The 18,575-nt window shown below is 38.3% G+C and overlaps 3 protein-coding genes across 4 annotated transcripts in view; 2 read left to right on the plus strand and 1 right to left on the minus strand.

The window, feature by feature from the left end:
- The first annotated feature begins 58 nt into the window (after positions 1-58).
- On the plus strand, positions 59-4,430 carry LOC146705021 (uncharacterized). Its single transcript, XM_085462544.1, has 7 exons — positions 59-300; positions 383-507; positions 581-647; positions 2,336-2,492; positions 3,047-3,189; positions 3,435-3,545; positions 3,810-4,430. Exons 1-7 carry the CDS (start codon positions 148-150, stop codon positions 3,987-3,989), a joined length of 936 nt encoding a protein of 311 aa, XP_085318670.1. The 5' UTR covers positions 59-147; the 3' UTR covers positions 3,990-4,430.
- Positions 4,198-11,179, minus strand: nucb2b (nucleobindin 2b). Its single transcript, XM_085462542.1, has 13 exons — positions 11,006-11,179; positions 10,355-10,492; positions 9,966-10,073; positions 9,738-9,870; positions 9,178-9,281; positions 7,564-7,749; positions 7,218-7,308; positions 7,018-7,076; positions 6,827-6,919; positions 6,440-6,529; positions 5,957-6,127; positions 5,662-5,716; positions 4,198-5,358 (listed from the first exon to the last, which is right to left on the minus strand). The coding sequence occupies exons 2-13, from the start codon at positions 10,490-10,492 to the stop codon at positions 5,246-5,248; spliced, it is 1,341 nt and encodes a 446-aa protein (XP_085318668.1). The 5' UTR covers positions 11,006-11,179; the 3' UTR covers positions 4,198-5,245.
- A 5,348-nt stretch (positions 11,180-16,527) lies between these two features.
- pik3c2a (phosphatidylinositol-4-phosphate 3-kinase, catalytic subunit type 2 alpha) overlaps positions 16,528-18,575 on the plus strand; it is a 41,559-nt gene continuing 39,511 nt past the window's right edge. The window contains exon 1 of one of the 2 annotated variants that reach the window (XM_085462545.1): positions 16,528-16,634. The gene's annotated coding sequence lies outside the window, so the exon portion shown is untranslated. Of the gene's footprint in view, positions 16,635-16,732; positions 16,846-18,575 lie in introns of those variants that run through there. The other variant, XM_085462546.1, reaches the window with a different exon arrangement.

An 18,575-nucleotide genomic window follows, 5' to 3' on the forward strand; every position in this document is an offset into this window, starting at 1 on the left:
TATTGGCTAGACAATGTCATGTGACCGAAAGCCTAGATACTAGTGGTGGACATTTGCGATTTATTTTTACTGTTCGTGTTCAGCTCAGACTGTCTTTTAACCCGACGCTGTTTTTACTGAAGAAACTTTAGCTTTTTTTTTTTTACAATGAACATCCCAGTTGTGGATTTCGGCGCCTACAGGCTGAGCGAGAAGGATGTCGCTGACGAGCAGTGGCAGAGTTTAAGCACAGAGTTGAAATCAGCATTTAGAGATGTTGGTTTTGCATTTCTGAGGAACACGGGGATTACTCAGGAGGAGGTGAGGCCAGTTAGATAGAATAAAATTATTATCGAGGAACTTACACTGGAATCCGTCTTTTTCTTCTGGTGTGTTTGGACAGGTGGACTGTGTCATGGAGATATCCAAGAAATTCTTCCTGCAGCCAGATGAACTGAAGCAACCCTTCAGCAGGAAAAGTTTCGTGAACAACCCTAACCACGGTTGGGTGTCATTGGAGACGGAGAGGTAGGAAGCATACGTTTTATACTTTAATGTGTATCTGCGGAAGAGAGTTTAAATTCGGATAATTTCTTTATAGGTTGAATCCACGTCGACCTGGGGACCTGAAGGAGTCTTTCAACACTGCCTCCCTTCATCCTGATATAGTAATAACTCGGAGGCAAAAGCCTTGATCGTTTGTTTTCATCAGTTTATTTATTTTATGATTAACCTTAAGAGTTTGGGCTCAGACACAACAACTGCATGGTGCCACAAGGTTATTAGTCAGGGGGTTAAAGTACAAGTTACTCAGTATCTGTTACTTTAGAGAAAGCTCTGTTAAGTTTGGAGAGGAATCAGGAAAATAAATGTTGAACTGCAGTACTGAAAAACTATGTACACCCCTATTAAGAGGAAAGTAGCAGCAGGGGTGCTGCTTATTGAATACACTTGATTGCATCAAATGCACATAATTAGCTGATAATCAGCAAGTGTAACCAACTCTATATGAGCAGAGGTTTTGGCAGTTTGCTGACCTGGGGGAGACTTTCTCCAGAGGCATTTCCTTAATCTTAACACAATTACACAGTCATCCCTGGAATGGACATCCTACAAGTTCACTCCAAGGTCAGAGCATGCAGTTCTTAGTGAAATAAAGTTACATCTCCATAGGCCTCAGTTGGAAGTTAAATGTTAAAGTTCATGAAGTTCCAGTTAGGAAAAGACTGAACAAATATGGCTTCTTGTTCATAAGGGTTGCCAGCACAAAGACTCTTCTGTCCAAGACTCCTCAATCTCTTCTTTGGACGAATGTGAGCAAAGTGGAGATGTTTGGCTACAGTGCACAGCACCTTGTTTATCAGGGACCAAAAACAGCATATTAGCACATATACCTCATCCTAACTCTCAAGCACACTGGTGGGCAGGTGATAAATTGGGCTTGTTTTGCAGCTACAGGATCTGGGCCCTTAGTCACTGGTTGGCCATGAACTCCCCTGCATGCCAAAGTATTTTAGAGTCTAATGTGAGGCCATCTGTCCAACAGCTATAGGGTCATGCAAAAGGACAAAGATCCCAGGTAATCTACAACTGAATGAATGAAAAAGAAGAGAATGAGAGTGTTGCAACGGCACGGTCAAAGTACAGACTTCAACCTGTTTGAAATTATGTGGTGGGACATTAACAGAACTGTGCATAAGCAAAACAACTACACACCTCGATGAACTGGAGCAACATTATAATGAAGAGTGTGAACAGTAACACAATCTGAAAGAGTGGCACAGAAGGCAGTACTTTAAATATTACTACCACAGGTGGTCGTACAAGGTGCTGAAACATGGGTGGTTTTTCTCTGGACTCCAGAGTGTCCTTGTTTCTTGGATTTTGAAGTTAAAAGCCAAAATCCACATCAAGTCACTGACATGTCCTGCATCTTAATATCACAAAATTCCAGATAAACTTGTTCTTTTTACATATTTCATTCTTTGTTATTTGACAGCAAAACAAACATTAAAATAGTGACACAAACACACCCCGTTGAGAGTAATACAAACAAGCCATCAGAATTGGAATCCGTTTTCAGCTGCTATGCACTTTTAATAGTACCAGCAAGGTTACAGACTCATTCTCTACATTAAATACACATTATAACAAAACAACACGAGCTGGTACAGTAAAGTCCAGGATAACAGGATACCAAAAATTTTGATGTATTGAACATTAAAGCATAAACCCATCTTATTATAACACTGAAACTATAAGTAGGTCAATGAGCATACTATGGGTACTTTAAGATATCAATATCAGTATTATCATTAGTCAGACTCTGATGTGGTTCTGTTGTTTTCTGTTGTAGAAATGGCCATCATCAGGCAGTTTGAAAAGTTTTCAGGAGTTCCAGACATCCTTTTTTCTGCACTGCAAAGAGCTGAGTCTTCGGTTGCTGAGGGTGATGGCCCACAGTCTGGGACTCGACCCAGAAGTCTTCTTGCGTGCACACCGTTTAATAGGAAGTATGTTTACCCCATACACTGTACCCAGTGTACAGTGGCATATGATCAGTTTTACTAAGTGTTCAAGCTACATGTCATGAGGGGCGGTCACTGATCCCAGATCATATGGACCTTGTGAGAAGGTTTTATTCTCACACACACACACACACACACACACACACACAAAAACTGGCAGTATCTAATTCTACAAAATTAGGGAGAATACTAATAAGGGCAAAATGTTCAACCAAGACATGTTAGCTTAATTTATGTACTATATATTATATTCATTTAGTACTTTATATAGCTCTTCTCCTAAATTAAAAAATAACAAAAGTACAGCACAAAATAAAAGAAAAATGAATATAAATACAAGACACATGTAAATGCGAGTAACAAACGAGGGAAATGACTGAAAATCTAACAAAAATTAATCCTGGGAAAGAATTTTTTTTCTTTTTTGTAAAGTGTAACCTCAAGGCAGACCAGATTACGGTTTTGGAGGATTGGTCCATAAATTGGTACAAACAAACAAGAGATACACTGCATTGACAACACTGCTGTGTCTCCTCTAGCTGACAAAAATGGCACTACGATGCGATCTCTCTACTACCCACCAGTGAATTGTGAGAAAGCAAAGGAGGGCCAGCTGCGATGTGGAGAGCATTCAGACTATGGCAGCATTACTCTGCTGTTCCAGAGCTCAGAAGGTCTGCAGGTAAGGCCTGTACCACTGGGACACACAAGCACATAAGTTGCTTGGTAACATACTGAAAAAGGGTCTGATTAATTTACAAACTCACTAAAGCTGGAATTCCTGTGGTGTGCCACTTTAAACAGCTGTCATCACTGTTTCTTCAATTGTAAGTCATGTGTTTTGCTTAGTTAGTAACACATTATGTGTTAAAGTCAAGCAAAGTATCAAATAATCCTGTTATCCTCCTGACACTTTTTGACCGTCAGGTGCGTACACGCTCAGGTGAATTCATCCCTGTTCCCTGTATCCCCGGAGCCATCCTCATCAATATCGCTGACCTGATGCAGCGCTGGACGAGCGATCAGTTCGTCTCTGTGGTGAGTGAAGGGGATATTTCCGCCCCAAGGTTTTATGACAAGGTTATGGAAATGCACTGTAACTAGAAAAGTAAATGCGACTACATATGTCAGATTGGGTCATTTATAGGAAATAAGAAAGGTCTCACCTACTTTAACTTTAGATATGTTTTTGTGACCCATGATCTTTTTTGAAGCCAACAGAGTTAAAATGCTTCCCAAAAAAGTTTTTGCATATGGCCATGGCATTAGGATTATAGTTTAGTGTTGCTTGTTGTTTCTTAGCTCCACAGGGTTTTGCTGCCTCCTGTCGGAGACTCCAGCACACGGCAGTCTCTGGCTTACTTTGTCCAGCCGGATGACGAGGCTCTGATCACCTGCTGTGATGGCTCCAACAAATATCCGCCAGTTACAGCAGGCGCCTATCTCACTGAGCGATTCAATGAATCATATGGAAGAAGCTGAATTTGAACCCACCATTCTGACCATTTGATTAAGAAAGTTTTTTTGTTTGTTTTTTTAAATCATGTTCAGTGAGTTATTGTCAGAAGTATGATTATGTCACTTCAGATTCTACAGTAATTATAAAACTGAATGTTAACTTATGACTGTGTTTATAAGATGAGTTGAACTTGAGGTTTGTGATGAAAATAAGAGACAGAAACATTGTATCTGCAAGCTCATTCACCTTAATTTTAGACATTCAAACCTTGTACATCATTTTCATGATTTTTTTTCACAGGACATTAGTTGGACATTTAAGTACTTTTTTAACAAGTCACATAAACATAAACTGTTCAGCACATATACCAGGTTGGAGAGAGGTTGTTGTTTGAAAATAAAGTAACCAGTGTATTTTACTTCAACTCTTCAAAGTATTTTGTGTCCATCTTTTCTTTGCTATTAGTCTGTAGTGAAAAAAAAATTAGTTGTTGTTTTTTACCTTGTGCTTCCTTCTGGAGTTTAATTCAGATTTTTACAAGGCAAATTTCAACCTACTGCATTCATTTCATTTACAGTGGTTCGAGAATAAATAAACACAAATTCACAGACACTCCTAAGCACTGACATCCAGGCAACCACTTCATAATCCATACAATTGTCACAATCACAAACACAATTATTAAAAATTATAACATTTAAATACATATTGTATATATTTAACTTCATCTCTTATTCTGCACTAATCTGATCCAGAGGTCACAACAGCTTGAAAAGACATTGAAGGAAACACTTTTTCTATAAAACTTCATTTCGGCTCTAATCTTACTTTTCTGGCATTTATTTTTTCCAAAATAATTCACAATTTACCATAAAAATAAATAATATTCTGAAAGGATTTCCTTAAGGAAAAAGTGGCAGTGAAACTACAGTGTGAACAAAACTAAACATTCAGTTATCAGGCCAGCTGCCCTCCCCATTTCACCCCAAAGAACTTCCAATAGAGAACAGAGTCCTTTTGTGATACAAGATTAAAAAAACAAAAACAAAAGGGTTGATTGTCCACATAGAAAACTGGAGCAGCTCCACATTTCCAGGCTGGCTCATTCAGTTGATTTAACCAGCAGAAGGAAGGGCGTCATTGGCACTAAGAGATCTTTCCCCCCCCTATGTGTTGCTGTGTGTTTTGAAAATTCTAAACAATAACCCAAAATTGAAATCATGAAAACACAAGCACACTTGCATGCTCACTCACATCGCACACAGGGTGGTGAGGCCTGCTAAGAATGTCCAGGCACGGGTACATCTTGCTGCTGGTGACCAGGCGGAGGTGGCTGACTGTTTCCTGGTACAACTGGTGCATGTTCACCTGCAGTTAGAGGAGCTGCAGGCTCTGTAACAAAGATTCATATGTGCATTATTAGGATATGATAAAAAGCTTTTAATCTCGTCTTATTAAAAAGGATAACAATGCTTTTCCCTCACTGCATCTTTTTAAGTGTATTTTGATTGGGGATGCACAAGTAAATAACTTATTTTGGCTGTTCTGTGGATCTGGATGCAGGTTTTCGACTGGGTGGTTAATTTTCACTTGATTTTAAAAAATGTTAAAATGGAAGTAGAGTGCAATTAAGAGACCTTTAACATCATGTGATTTGTTGTTTCCAGCATCATTTATCATAAATTTCATACTCACGTTTTACATCAGCATTTAAGCTTTGGGATTTAACCCTTTCCATTTCTTCCATTGCCTGAGCAGCGAGAGAAGGACAAAAAAATGTTAAGAGCATAAAAATGGTTTAAGACTTTGTTTGCTATTGCCTGCATGTTTCAAGTCTACAAGTCTCTAAAACAAGATTTAAGTGCAATTCAGCATGTTTCACACTGTAAGCCAGATTCTTACATCTGTAGAAAGGGTCAAGCAACTGTATAGAAAAATCCTATTTTCAGATTGTATTTCATCTGCTATGGATAGTTGACAGATAATTCACCTGTTTCAGCCCCAGCTTCTGAGCATCAAGTTCTTCCTGTTTTCTTTCAAGTTCCTCTCTCTCTTTCTGCAGCTCAGCCGACTTCTTGTTGATGTCATTCTCCTCATTGGCCAGTTGTTGTTCAAACTCTCTCAGCTCCTCTTCGGTGTACAATGGGTTCTGATCTAAAGTCTGCAGAGGGCACATAAATAAATGATGTGATAAGAAATCATATACATTTCTGATTTCATGATATAATGTCAGCTGTTAAATCTCTTGGGGAGTTTAATGATTTGGAATCTCACCCTTTGTAGACAATTTCTGAAAACAGCTGTTTATTGTGTTGCACTTACGCGAGCCTAAGCTCATAGTTTCATAGCTCATATTGATGAATAATTGAATTGAATTTTAATACACTAACATAACATTGGGTTCACATTAATTTTTAATACTACTCTATACACAAAAATGCCAGGAGGGAAGCCAAACCTTACTAGCTCTTACCTCCCATTCGTCTTTTTCATAGAACTCTTCCTTCTTTGTGGCTGCCATGAATTCGCTCAGTGATACAAGCCTGTCTTTATTGGTGTCCACCTGAATGTCAATACATGAAGCAATTTTGAGCAACAACTGTCATCGAGATAAATCACTCACCAGATACGTCCCAAAGGCCCTGACCTTTAGCTCCTTGCTAAAATAGCTACTCCACACACAGATGTTTAAATTCATTCATTAGATTTCAGGCAGCAATGCCACACGTTTGTTATGAAATATACATTATGATTGTATTCTGACAACAGAGAATACCTTCATAACATACTAATCAATACTTTAGAAATGCTAATAAACATGACAATGATCTGTACATTTTATAGTTTTGTGGTGGCTCACCTCGTTCATAACATGCTCTCTCATTCGCAGTCTCTCTTCCTCCATCTCAACCATGTCATCCTCTTCATTTTCTGGGTTGTAAACCTTCTCCAGCTTAATGAAATGCACAAATTTTACCTCAGAGACTTGTTCATTTGCAGATTACATTATCGCAGACTATGCAGAACCAGAGTTAGACATAAAACATATACCTCTTTAGTAAAGAGAGCTTCAAGCTCACTCTCATCAAAGAAGCCGTCTCCGTTGCTGTCTGCAACACAAAACAAACAACGGAAATCTGTGTCTGATTTTAACCATCCATAGTTTTGGCACACTAGCAAATAAGACAACATTTGAATGCTATATTCATTCTTTGCTCTTAAACGACCTTCAGTGTATGGTCTATGGTTACCGTGCATTTTGAAGAAAGTTTTTGGATCAAAATCTTCTGGATCTAAACCATCTGCCTCCTGCCACACCTCTTTTAGCTGGTCCTCACTGCCCTGCACACACAGAGGTACACATCAAGGTTTCTCCTTTTTCTTGTTTTGTATTTAGCACTATTTAGCATCTTTATTCTATGGCTTGCATATAAATCTAAATAAAATTGGCCCAACTAAATGAGTTAATTTTATCATAAAAAAAAAAAATCATTCATGTTTTCCAAATAATATCATTCAGCTTCAATGTCATTTGTTCCCCCGCATTGGCTATAATCTTAGCATTCGTAATGAACTGCTTTATAGCTGGCGTCTTACAGGGTGGTTGACTTTAGGGTGGCTGGCGTGTTTCTTCTTCATTTCCTCGTAGTGTTCCTCTTCCTTCTTGCGATCCTCCTCATTCAAGTTCTTCAGGCGTTGCCGTCGCTCATGCTCTTTCATCATCTCGTATTGCTTGAACTCATCATGGCGGTCCTTGTCAAAGTTCTCCAGGTCATTAGTCGCCTAGACGTAAAAACAAAAAGTTGGGAAGTGGAATTCACCTCTTAATTCTGCAGATTTATGCACCTCGTTGAAACAGATGGACTCTATTCAACATCCAGATGCCTGATCAGAGTTGTTCCATAGAGGATGAAGCAAACTGTTGAGCTGAATAATTACTAGCCATGTCACAGTCTTAGCATCACTCAGCATTGAATGCAGAGACAACCCAGGCAGATATAGCATGCTTTTTGTGTTTAGCTCATGCGGTGAAATTTATTCATCCATTTAGTGCTAGCATGCTTACTAGTGGATACTAGTGAGTGCTAACTGGGTATGAATAAACAGTACCTCTGACTTCCTAAACCCGAGAGCTGCAGTAACAATAAGTTGATTTATAAAAAAACATATTTGGACAAATGGTTTGATTGCAAAAGTATTCTGGTGTGTGTATCTAGAATCTAAAAGCTCTTTGTATTGGTAGGGCTTAATAACAGACAATGCCCCACAGTGGTGCAATGCTTAGCACTGCCACCTCACAGCATGGGGGCGTTTCTGTTTGAAGTTCTACCAGTACCTCTTTGTTTACTATGTGTTAGCCAACAGACTGGCAACCTGTTCAAGGTGGACCCTATCGCTCTCCTTATGACAACTGTGGTATGCTTCAGCCCCTCAAAACCATGAATAAGTGGAAGAAAAGGGATGTATGGATATATGGATGTAGGGATGGATGGATTTCTGATAGTGACTGTACCTTTTGCTGAGTACTATAAATACACTGTTGTCATAGTTCAAAATCTGGATCTGTGAGTTTAAAATTATTATTTTGGCCTGATTTTATTAGAACCTCTGGGTGGCTCTTTATTCTAGAACCCTGCAAGGACTTGCTCAGCATAAAGTACATGAAAATGCTATGGTAATACAAAACAAAGCAAATGCTCATTTATCACCATTCTTTGCATTTCTCAAGCAGTGCCAAGGCAAAATAGTAGGTCAATGATTATAGAGCAAAGCTAAATGCTACAGAAAAGTAAAACTTATATAAAATATTTTTAGGATTTACATCTGCATGACTGGAAGCTTTGTTGTAAAACTACAGAGGCATGCAAACTCATTAAGCCGGCCTCCCCATTACTATTCTTTTATACTCATTTCACACACAGGAAACATGTTGGTCTCGCAAAACTTACACATTTACCTCTAATGAGTCAGCACTCTCCAACAAAGGGAACAAAGCTGTGAATGCCTCCAACTTATTACATCTAAAATTTAAAAAAAAAGCCAGACTAGTTAAACATCCCTCACTGAAATTCCCGATACGCTATGCTAAGTATGGCAATATTTCTGCATGAGCAACTGTCATTATAAATGTGACTGTGCCATACCAGTGCAGAGAAACAGGGTCAGTATTAACCTTCAAGTAGCTGCGCTAATGACTAGGTGTATGTGTACCGATTTGATGAGACGGTCCAGGTCATCCACCTCGAAAGTGTGTGGATTCTTGTGGTTCAGGTGCTCAAACTGTTTCAGCAGGGCCTGGTGGTCCACTGTTTGGCCTGCAAGAAAAGGAATAATGATTAGATTTATTCAACTGTAAAACAAAGACACTTGGTTTTTTGGAGTTGTGTCATGGTTATTCTTTTCCGCTGGGTTTTACAAACACATTTTGTACCAAAACTTAATACATTTATTCTAGAAAGCGTTAAAGGATTACATGAATATCAATGCATTTTTGTTTTTTAATAAATTGACCTATGACTTCTATCTTTGCTTCTTTTCTCTACCTACACTTGTGTTAATCTATTCTGCATGAACATTTATACAGCTTCCTCTATTAATGATCAAAATTTAAATTTGAATAATAATTTTCTTTCAAGAGTTAAGTTCTGCATTCAATAACATAACTAATGGACTGACTTAAACTGCGGAAGTTGTTGTGCAAACTTATGAAGTTTCAAGTTCAAGTTTCTCAGTGACACATAATTTTTTTCCCCTTTCTTTAAGATACTTACCATTTCCTTCCTTGATGTCGTGTTTAGCTTTTATGAGCATTCGCAGCCTGTTCATCTCCTCCCTCTTTAGCTCATCCAGCTTGGTCCGAAAATTGTGCTGAACAAAGTTCAGCTCTTTGGAAAGTTTGCCTTGCTGCAAGCAGACAGTCAACATACCATAGTTCAATAAAAAATGTCCACGTCGACAACCAGCTTACAAAATATTGGGCTGTTTTTGCAAGTGTGCACCTTGATGTCATCCATATTGGCATTTTTGAGCTTTTCTCTAAAGTGGGGGTCCTTCTCAAGATACTCAATGACCTCCCTGAGGTAGCGGTCGTAGTGCAACCCAGTGTCCTGAGAAATAGACCACATTTAGCTTGTCAATGCATAACATTATTCAGTCCGATTATGGGTATTTTTTCCCAGTCAATTAATTCTTCTAATGAACAGTTACACCTAATTTAACAGACACTGCTTTTGTTTGTTTTTCAATCAATCTTTAGTCAGTAAGCATTTCTGAAAGGTGTCTGAAACAGCGGACTTCATGTCTGGATCACCCTGAGCTTTATCTACTTAGCTGTAAGACTCCATTTTAATAGGATATCCCTTTATTTCACACTGCCCGTGTGACTCACAGCACTCTCGGGTGGACCAAGTTCCTCCTCTTTAGCCTTTTCTTTGGTCTTGTCCACACTGATAGGCACTGACTGGATACACAGCCACAAACTGAGCAGAACAAGGCCACAGCGGGCCAAGGCTTTACTCCTCACCATCTGGTCAGGCAAAGCATACATAAAATAGATAAGAAAAAAGATAGGAGTTAGTTTCAGGTTAGGTGAAGATCGTACATCTTTTAGAAAGCTCTGCAGTCAGAACAAAATGAGCACTTGCCGTATCTTTATTAAATATATATATATATAATTTTAAAAAGTGGTGCAAGTCAACACTTCAAATAGAGACAGAACACTGATAAGGTTATGCAAATAACTCTTAATCTGAAAAGCAATTCCCATAAGAAAGGGCCCGTGCAGCACACGTGTTTGGTGGCTTACTTTAGAATATTTTCTTAGAGATTTCTAAGTTGAACGCTGTGAACCTGTTAGTCACAGTGAATCAAAATCGGACTGAGTGTGTAGTTTAAGGAACAGGTTGTTCAGTAGGGATCATGCAGTGAGGATGCCAGCTAATTCATTATCTACATGGATGTAGAAAATGCTCTAAACTAAGCCTCAGCAGACAGAGAGAACGGCGTTAGTAAACGTCACCTCGCGTGAAATAATACTTACTTGTAACGTGGAGCTTATTTTGCTCTCCTCTTTTTTTATTCTTCACCTGGCTTTCACGGTTTAGTGTTCCTCAAAGTGCCTGAGCTTCACCGGAGCTTGTTTACAACGGTCATCTGTTAACCACCAATACAAGCCTCCCTTGGCTACAACCTATATAAAAAGGTTGTGTTCACCATGGCAACGCACCGCCTCTGGCTTCTCTTATTGGCCTAAGAAAGTATACTTTCTTTCACAAAACAGTCGCGTTGAGAGGCGATTGGTCAATACACCTGTCACTCATAGTGTATCAACAACCGCCCCCCGTTGGCTTAAGGTGCGTTGAGCCAAACTGTACGTGGCGTTCGGTCAACCCCAGACGAGGGCGGAGTTAGTGTGCAACACTACTCATATTATAAAACTGTTTAACAATGACATTTAATACTAGGGATACGCGTAGGGATACACAACATAAATGTTTTATTTCATCTTATATTTCATTTAGATATTCTAATTAAATATAGATTACACTTGGACATGCTGCAGACCAACATAGAGCTGAAAATACACTCGTTCGAAAACATAGCAGGAAGCCTTAAGCCTTAAGAATTATTATTGTTATTAAAATGATGGCCAAAAAAGCAATGAGACTGCGTAGAAAAACTCTTAAACGCCCTGCATTTAAATATTATATTAAGTCAACTATTATTTATTTATTTATTTATTTATTTATTTATTTATTTATTTATTTCAGCAAAAGCTGGCGAGAAAAATGAGAGAGTGAGTTTAAGAAAGTCGAAATGGGTACTTATAATTAAGGTGTTCAGCAAAAAGAGAGGGGGCAAAAGCGAAGGAAAACTCTTATTGTGATTTGTATGTGAGGCTGAACAATAAGGAAGGAGAAAAGCACAGACTGAGAGAGAGAGGTTATAGTGATTAAAGATAGAGATGGAAATGTACTAATGAGTGAAGAGAGTGTGCTGAGAAGATGGAAGGATTACTATGAGAAGGTGATGAATGAAGAAAATGAGAGGAAGTGCAGAGGATTAGTAAGGAGGAAATGAGGGGAGCTATGCAGAGGATGAAGAGTGGAAAGCCAGTTGCTCCAAATGACATACCTGTGAAGGGTCAAGGCTTTGGGGAGAGAGAGCAGTTTAAAATAATCTTAGAGTCGGAGAGGATGCTTGAGGAATGGAGAATAAGTATACTGGTAACAGTTTTCAAGAACAAGGGTGATGCGCAGAGCTGTAGTAACTACAGAGTGGTAGAGCTGCGGAGCCATGAAGCTATGGGGAACAGTTGTTGAAGCTAGGTTGAGAAGAAAGGTGATGATCAAAGAGCAGCCGGCTTCAAACCAAGAAAGAGACCACAGTTGTTTGCTCTGAGAGTGTTGATAAAGAAGTCTAGGGAAGGTCAGAAGGAGTTTTACTGTTTCTTTGTGGATGCAGGGGAAGCATAGGTGCCAGGAGAGGAACTGTGGTACTGCATGAGGAAGTCAGCAGTAGCAAAGAAGTGGTGAGGGTGGTGCAGGGCATACATGAGGACAGCAGCACAGAGGTGAGGTGTGAGGTAGGAGTGACAGATGGGTTCAAGGTGGGGGTGGGGTTGCATCTGCTCAGAACTACTTCTTGTTTGTGATTGTAATGGACAGGCTGTCAGATGAGGTCAGGCAAGAGTTACCACAGACGATCATGTGTGCAGACGACATTGTGATCTCTAGTGATAGTAAGGAGCAAGTGAAAGAGAGTCTGGAGACATGAATGTATGTACTGGAGAGATGAGACATGAAAGTCAGTAAAAGCTAGATATACCTGTGTAAATTAAAGAGAGACAGATGGAAAAGTGAAGCTGCAACAAAAGAGGTAGTGAAGGTGGACAAGTCTAAATAATAGTCTAAAGAGGGAAATACAAGAGGGAAACTGAAAGTTAATAAGATGGTAGTGGCACCTGCTATGATGTATGATTTGGAGATGGTGCCACTAGCAAAAAGAAAGGAAGACAAGCTGAAAGTAGAAGAGCAGAAAATGTTAAGAAAGGCCAAGATTAGAAATGAGTACATCAGAGGCACAGATTAGCTTGAGCAGTTTGAAGACAAAATCAATCAGTCATGGTTTGGACAGGTGCAGAGGAGGGTTAGTGGACATAGTGGGAAGGGATACTGAATATGGATCTGCCAAGCAAGGAGAAGTGGAAAGACCACACAGAAGGTTCACGGATGTAGTGAAGGAGGACATGCAGTGGGTCAGTGTTACAGAGGAGGATGCTATGGACAAGGTGAGTTGAAAGTAAATGATCTGTTGAATGATGATCCTTAAGAGGAGCAGCTGAAGTACTTCTACTACTACTGCTACTTTTACTAATAAAAAGTAGTAAGAGTAGATAATAATAATTTGAGTAAAGAGTGAATTGTAGTTCACAGTAAGAAATGACTTACTGGAACAGTAAAGTAAACCAAAACACGATTCTCCATTTAATATTCAAATGTATCTTGTAAAAATTAAATGCATTTTATGCATTAATCAAGTCTGAATTTATTTAGCATTTTCTTTAATCCTCGCAGGGTGAAAAGTATACATACACCCTCACTAATATTTGGCTGTTAGCTAGCTACAGCTCGACCAGGCACTTTTGGTACCCATCAACAACCTTCTGGCAAAATTGGCAGTTCATTTAAATTGGTTGGTTTCCTGGCATGGATCCATGTCCTCAATTTTTCAACAGGTTGAATTTTAGGCTTTGGGAAGACTATTTCAAATGGTTAATGTTAGCCTACTATATCAATGTTTACATGTCCAACTATCTAGCTGTTGATCTGAGGTGAAGATGAAGAATTTGGAGGTAGTTCTCCTCTTTCATTATTCCACCACTTTGTGCAATGTACCAGTACCACTACAACCAATTAAGACCCGTAGCATGATGCTTCCCCCACCATGCCTGACAACTGGTACAGTCTTTTAGGCTAGAATCTTCACTTGTGCTCCTCTAAACATATTTCTTGTCATCATAGCCAAATAGCTCATGCTTTGTCTTATTTGAACATAAAACTTTTCTTGAGAAAGCATTTGGGGTGTTCATGTGGCCAGCTAAAATTTTCATTTTAAAAGTAGGTGTTGATTTTGGAGCAGGGGCTTCTTTTTTGGTCAGCATCCGATTAGGAGGGTAATCCATCTTCATGGATATTGAAGATGGATCAGTGATGCTGTTTGGACAGTGATGCTGGTCTTCCAGCAGTTTCCAGTTCATGGCAGGCTTAACACTTGGTGGTTCCAGGGTTGAAACCTGAAAATCCTTACTAATTTCTATTCATTTATGGGTGATAGTTGGGTTTTCTTCCAGACCTTTGCAAAGTGATGGTGACATATCTGAATAACGTGTACTTATGTCAGTGGCCTATGGTTACTTTTACAGAAAGGCAAATGTACCAAAAGTTACCAAATAAACATTTATTCAAACCACTCCTTTAGGAAAAGAAGCAATAAAATGTTTAAACTGTTGATCTTCTCTACATAAAACACACTGGCCAAGGTGGTTAGTAAAACGAATGTGTTATGATGATAAATCACTGAAGTTCATTTCTCAGTGCTAGATGGGGAATGCCACTATTATCTGCCAAGAAGAGTGCTCAGATATCCAGCCAGAATTATGCCAGAAGCTTGTTGATAGCTACCAAAAGCACCTCATAAAAGTGAAACTCGCTAAGGGGTATTAAACAAACATTAGTCAGGGAGTATATACACATTCATATATACTCCACATTAACATTCTCTTTTTTCTATGCTTAAGTGCTTTCTATCTAACATTCGCATACATTTATACTCTGATAGATGCAGACTGGAGCAACCAGGAATCAAACCCCCAACCTTCTGAATAGTGGAGAACCTGCTTTATCTCCTGAGCTTCAGCCATCCCATGCATTGAAACAATAAGAACACAACATGAATTCATTAAATGTGTGCTTTATTTACTTGACTTTTACTGTATTAAATAAGAATTGCATTGAATTACACATAAAAAGGTATTAAAAATGTCTTTAAAAACAATTTGTTGGGTAACAATAGGCCAACAGGCCAGGATGTGAATTAACAGAAATCAGCAACAACAAACTTTTTCAAAGCTTGTGTTTTGCTCTGTTTGTTGTTTGTGTTCCTGCTATGCTCCTCTTTTGGCTCTTCATTTCCCTCATTTCCTAAGGAGCTACTAGTCTGGTTCTCGTGGCACTCTTTTCCTGTCAAATGGTAGTTCTTTCTCTCCACCTTTGCCAAGCACTTGCTCATAGATTATCTGATTGTTGTCTCTCTTATACAATAAGACCTTAATCTTAAAACAGCTGTTATGAACTGAACTAAAAAAAATCTCAAGTGTTCATGCACCACAGAATATAACTTTCTTAAAGTGCATTGCTAAAGTATTGGGGCCAGGAGGTACAGTAGGTCATGTAGTTATCGGAAGGCTGGCTGCTCCAGTCAGCATACCTAAGTATCTTTGGGCAGGATACTGAACGCCAAGTTGCTCCCAGCAGATGTCTTCATTAAAGTATGAATCTTGGGTAGTAAGCACTTTGGTGTAGAAAATAGGTGCTTGTATGATTAAGGCAGGTTTTATAAAGCACTTTGAAGGCTCAAGCAGAGTACCCATATGGAAAAGATATATATAAATCTTATAAAGTTTTTATCTGTCTTGTATGAAACTTGTATGAAAAGCATACAAGAGTGAAAACACATATAAGATCCCTTGAAAAATTATATAATGAAACTTGTATGTTTTGTATACCTACTAAAAAATATATATGAAAGTAATGAGAAAGTGGCCACTTTCATGAGTAAATCATGTAAGCCTTATATGATTTATATATGATTTACTCATGAAAGTGGCCACTTTCATGAGTAAATCATATATGTTTTTACTATTTCTTTTCCATATGGGTAGAAAAGTTATATATATAATAGTTATGATCCAATAACATAATGTATATGATTCTGCATAATGTATTTTTTACTTAGGAACTTTACAAATTCCAAAACTTTACTTAATTAAAGTATCTGAATACTTGTTTAACTTTGAAAAACAGCTTTTTAATGCAAAATAAATGTCATTCTTAATCAGAACCAGATTTCAAGTACTATGTTTTTATTATGGTCTGGAGCATAACTGTGCAAATGTGAAAAACCTTTATAAACAGTTACTGGCCAGTACTGAGTTAGTTTGCAAGACAACTGTTATTATTTCCTAAAGGTCACTATTACCACAAGATAGTTTTGACATCTGGAAAATTGTACACAATGTTTTCTTTATTACTTTTCTAAACTCTTTTTGTTTCTGGTCAATTATTCTTATTTACTGTGCCCTCCCTGCCTTGTTCTTGGTCTCACACGTTCCAGTTCATTTAAAAGACCCCCAAAGCACCCCTCAGAAATGATAGAATTTCTATAAATAATAGAAATATGAAAACTTTTCGACACCGACCACTTTAGTCCACACAGTGGAGCTGTTGTCACAAAATGAAAACGAGACCCAGCCAGGCAGAAAAGCTACCCAACTGTGTCCAACCAAAAGTCCACCAACGACCTCAACAGGAACTGACGTTCCCTCTGTGCAAGTGGATGGAAAAATGCAGCTGCAGGAAAAATGGCTCCAAACGCCGCACCGCTAAAAGGTGAGGAATAAAGCTTTTTACAGCCCATGTCTGCCTGTAAAAGTTTGATCTTGTGGTTGCCTGCAGTCATCGGTTGTGTCTGAGTCGCGTTCGACCGTTTCCCGTTTGAGGAAATCAGCATTTCTTCGTTACTGTGGGTACTTGGCAGGACCAGAGCAGTTGCCCGGTTACTTTTAAAATATTAAATCATTGTCTCTCACGGAACAGTCCTGTAAGTTGTCCTTGTATGGTTAAATTCAAATGTGTTTTATGTTTACTCTCAGTTCCGTTCTTTTTGGTTGTTGTGTTCGCGCATTTAGCAGGGATAGCGGCTAACTTAGCATCCAGCACAGGCAAAAGTTATAGTTAAAAAAAACAACTAATAAAACAGCCATTAAAAGTATCAAGGAGTGGAGTTAAACCGAGCTAACCGGATGTTTGCAAGAGAAGTTTGTTATTATTGGTTAAAAGTCACTGTTCTCGTTTGTTTATCACAAGCTGGCTTTTATTTTAAGATGTGTACAATGGGAAAATACTAAATGTTCGTGATTTATTGACAGTACACATCATGTTGGTGTCAGGTGAGCATCAGCAGACGTGTTAGCTAGCTGTCAAAATAATCTGTAAATAATATATGTGTGTTTGTTAACGCCAGAAATTGCTCGATATTGTTCTGTTAACGTACAGATCATGCTTTATCAAACGCGTCGTATTTACAATCTTTTTCTAAGTGTTACGTAATACTACATTTCTTGGCTGGCCACAGAGCTAAGCTTCTAACAACAGATCTGAGCTACAAACACAGGGGATGGGACCAAACTGTGTCTTCCTTGAAGTTATTCCCAAAAAGATGAGCCGGGGGATTACGACAACACGATCTTAATAGTATCAGAAAAACTACTCAGCACTCTGGTCTTATAAGACGATTATCAATTGAGGGTCGTACCTTCTTTGAACATATCATCAATTCAAACTGAATATGAACTGCTTGTGGAGCAGGGGCGCTTCCAGAATTTTTAAATAGGTGCTATAAAATAAATCGTTTACTATACAATGTATAAATCCTAATAGAAAGTTTTAACTATGAAAATATACTCAAAGTACCCAATATTAAATCAATAATTATATTAAAAAGTATATATTAATGTATATACTTCTTATAATATTATATAATGAGATCAAAATGGTTGGCTTTTTATATTTTTAAGTCTGCAAAATAGTAAGTAACTTAAGCTTTAAAATACATGGTATGATGTGCAAAGTACATTATTTGCACCCAAAGCATAGAGATGGCATAGAATAGAACTAGTTAGAAGTTTAACACCGGGTTATACAGCATAATCCTGTCAGCTTTTGTTTTAGTTTACAGGCTTGGATTCCTGCCTTGGCAACAAAGTGACTAGTACCGAAAACAGAAAATAAAAACTTGTTACTTATTTTACTATTCAAAAACAACTTGAACTTTGAACAGCTCCACAATGTGTTGCTTACTTCTGCACTTTTTCTTAGTTATTGGATGTGTAGACTGCCTGTCACTCATTAGGGCTGAAGTCAAAGTGTGAGTTCAACCTCATCGTGCTATGTTGTGCAGCCAAATGTTGCTCAAAACAATAAAACTTTTTTAAAAACTGATAAATGTGTATATCTCAGTATGTAAATCTAATTCCATGAAAACAAGCTAATAAACAATATAAATGCACATAATAGTGACAGGTAAAGCTTCTTAAAAGGTAAATTAAAATTAAGGAGGACATTGGATTTTTTTTTTGTCCATAAACCTTTTCACTTAAGCAATAATTTTTACTGGATGTGACTCAGCAGACTGATTCTCTTCTGAATAATTTAGCAGTAGTGAAGTAATGCTCAGATGTTGAATTAAGGTTAAGCACATCCTGGTATCTGCCATCAGTTGCCACAGAGAGATGGCACAATTTGCAGTGCTTGACTTGGCTCTAGTTGTTT

This window comes from Copadichromis virginalis, linkage group LG7 (assembly GCF_057382275.1).
Source record: "Copadichromis virginalis isolate Kocher_CV1m ecotype Utaka linkage group LG7, C_Virginalis_male_GT1.1, whole genome shotgun sequence".
NCBI classification, from domain to species: domain Eukaryota; kingdom Metazoa; phylum Chordata; class Actinopteri; order Cichliformes; family Cichlidae; genus Copadichromis; species Copadichromis virginalis.

Coding starts and splice junctions, on each gene's coding strand:
- LOC146705021 (XM_085462544.1), top strand. CDS start 148: ATGAACATCCCAGTTGTGGATTTCGGCGCCTACAGGCTGAGCGAGAAG. Junction 301..382: donor CGGGGATTACTCAGGAGGAG/GTGAGGCCAGTT, acceptor GTGTTTGGACAG/GTGGACTGTGTCATGGAGAT. Junction 648..2,335: donor CCTCCCTTCATCCTGATATA/GTAATAACTCGG, acceptor TTTCTGTTGTAG/AAATGGCCATCATCAGGCAG.
- nucb2b (XM_085462542.1), bottom strand. CDS start 10,492: ATGGTGAGGAGTAAAGCCTTGGCCCGCTGTGGCCTTGTTCTGCTCAGT. Junction 9,282..9,737: donor CGACATCAAGGAAGGAAATG/GTAAGTATCTTA, acceptor CTTTTCTTGCAG/GCCAAACAGTGGACCACCAG. Junction 6,128..6,439: donor ATGAAAAAGACGAATGGGAG/GTAAGAGCTAGT, acceptor TGCCCTCTGCAG/ACTTTAGATCAGAACCCATT.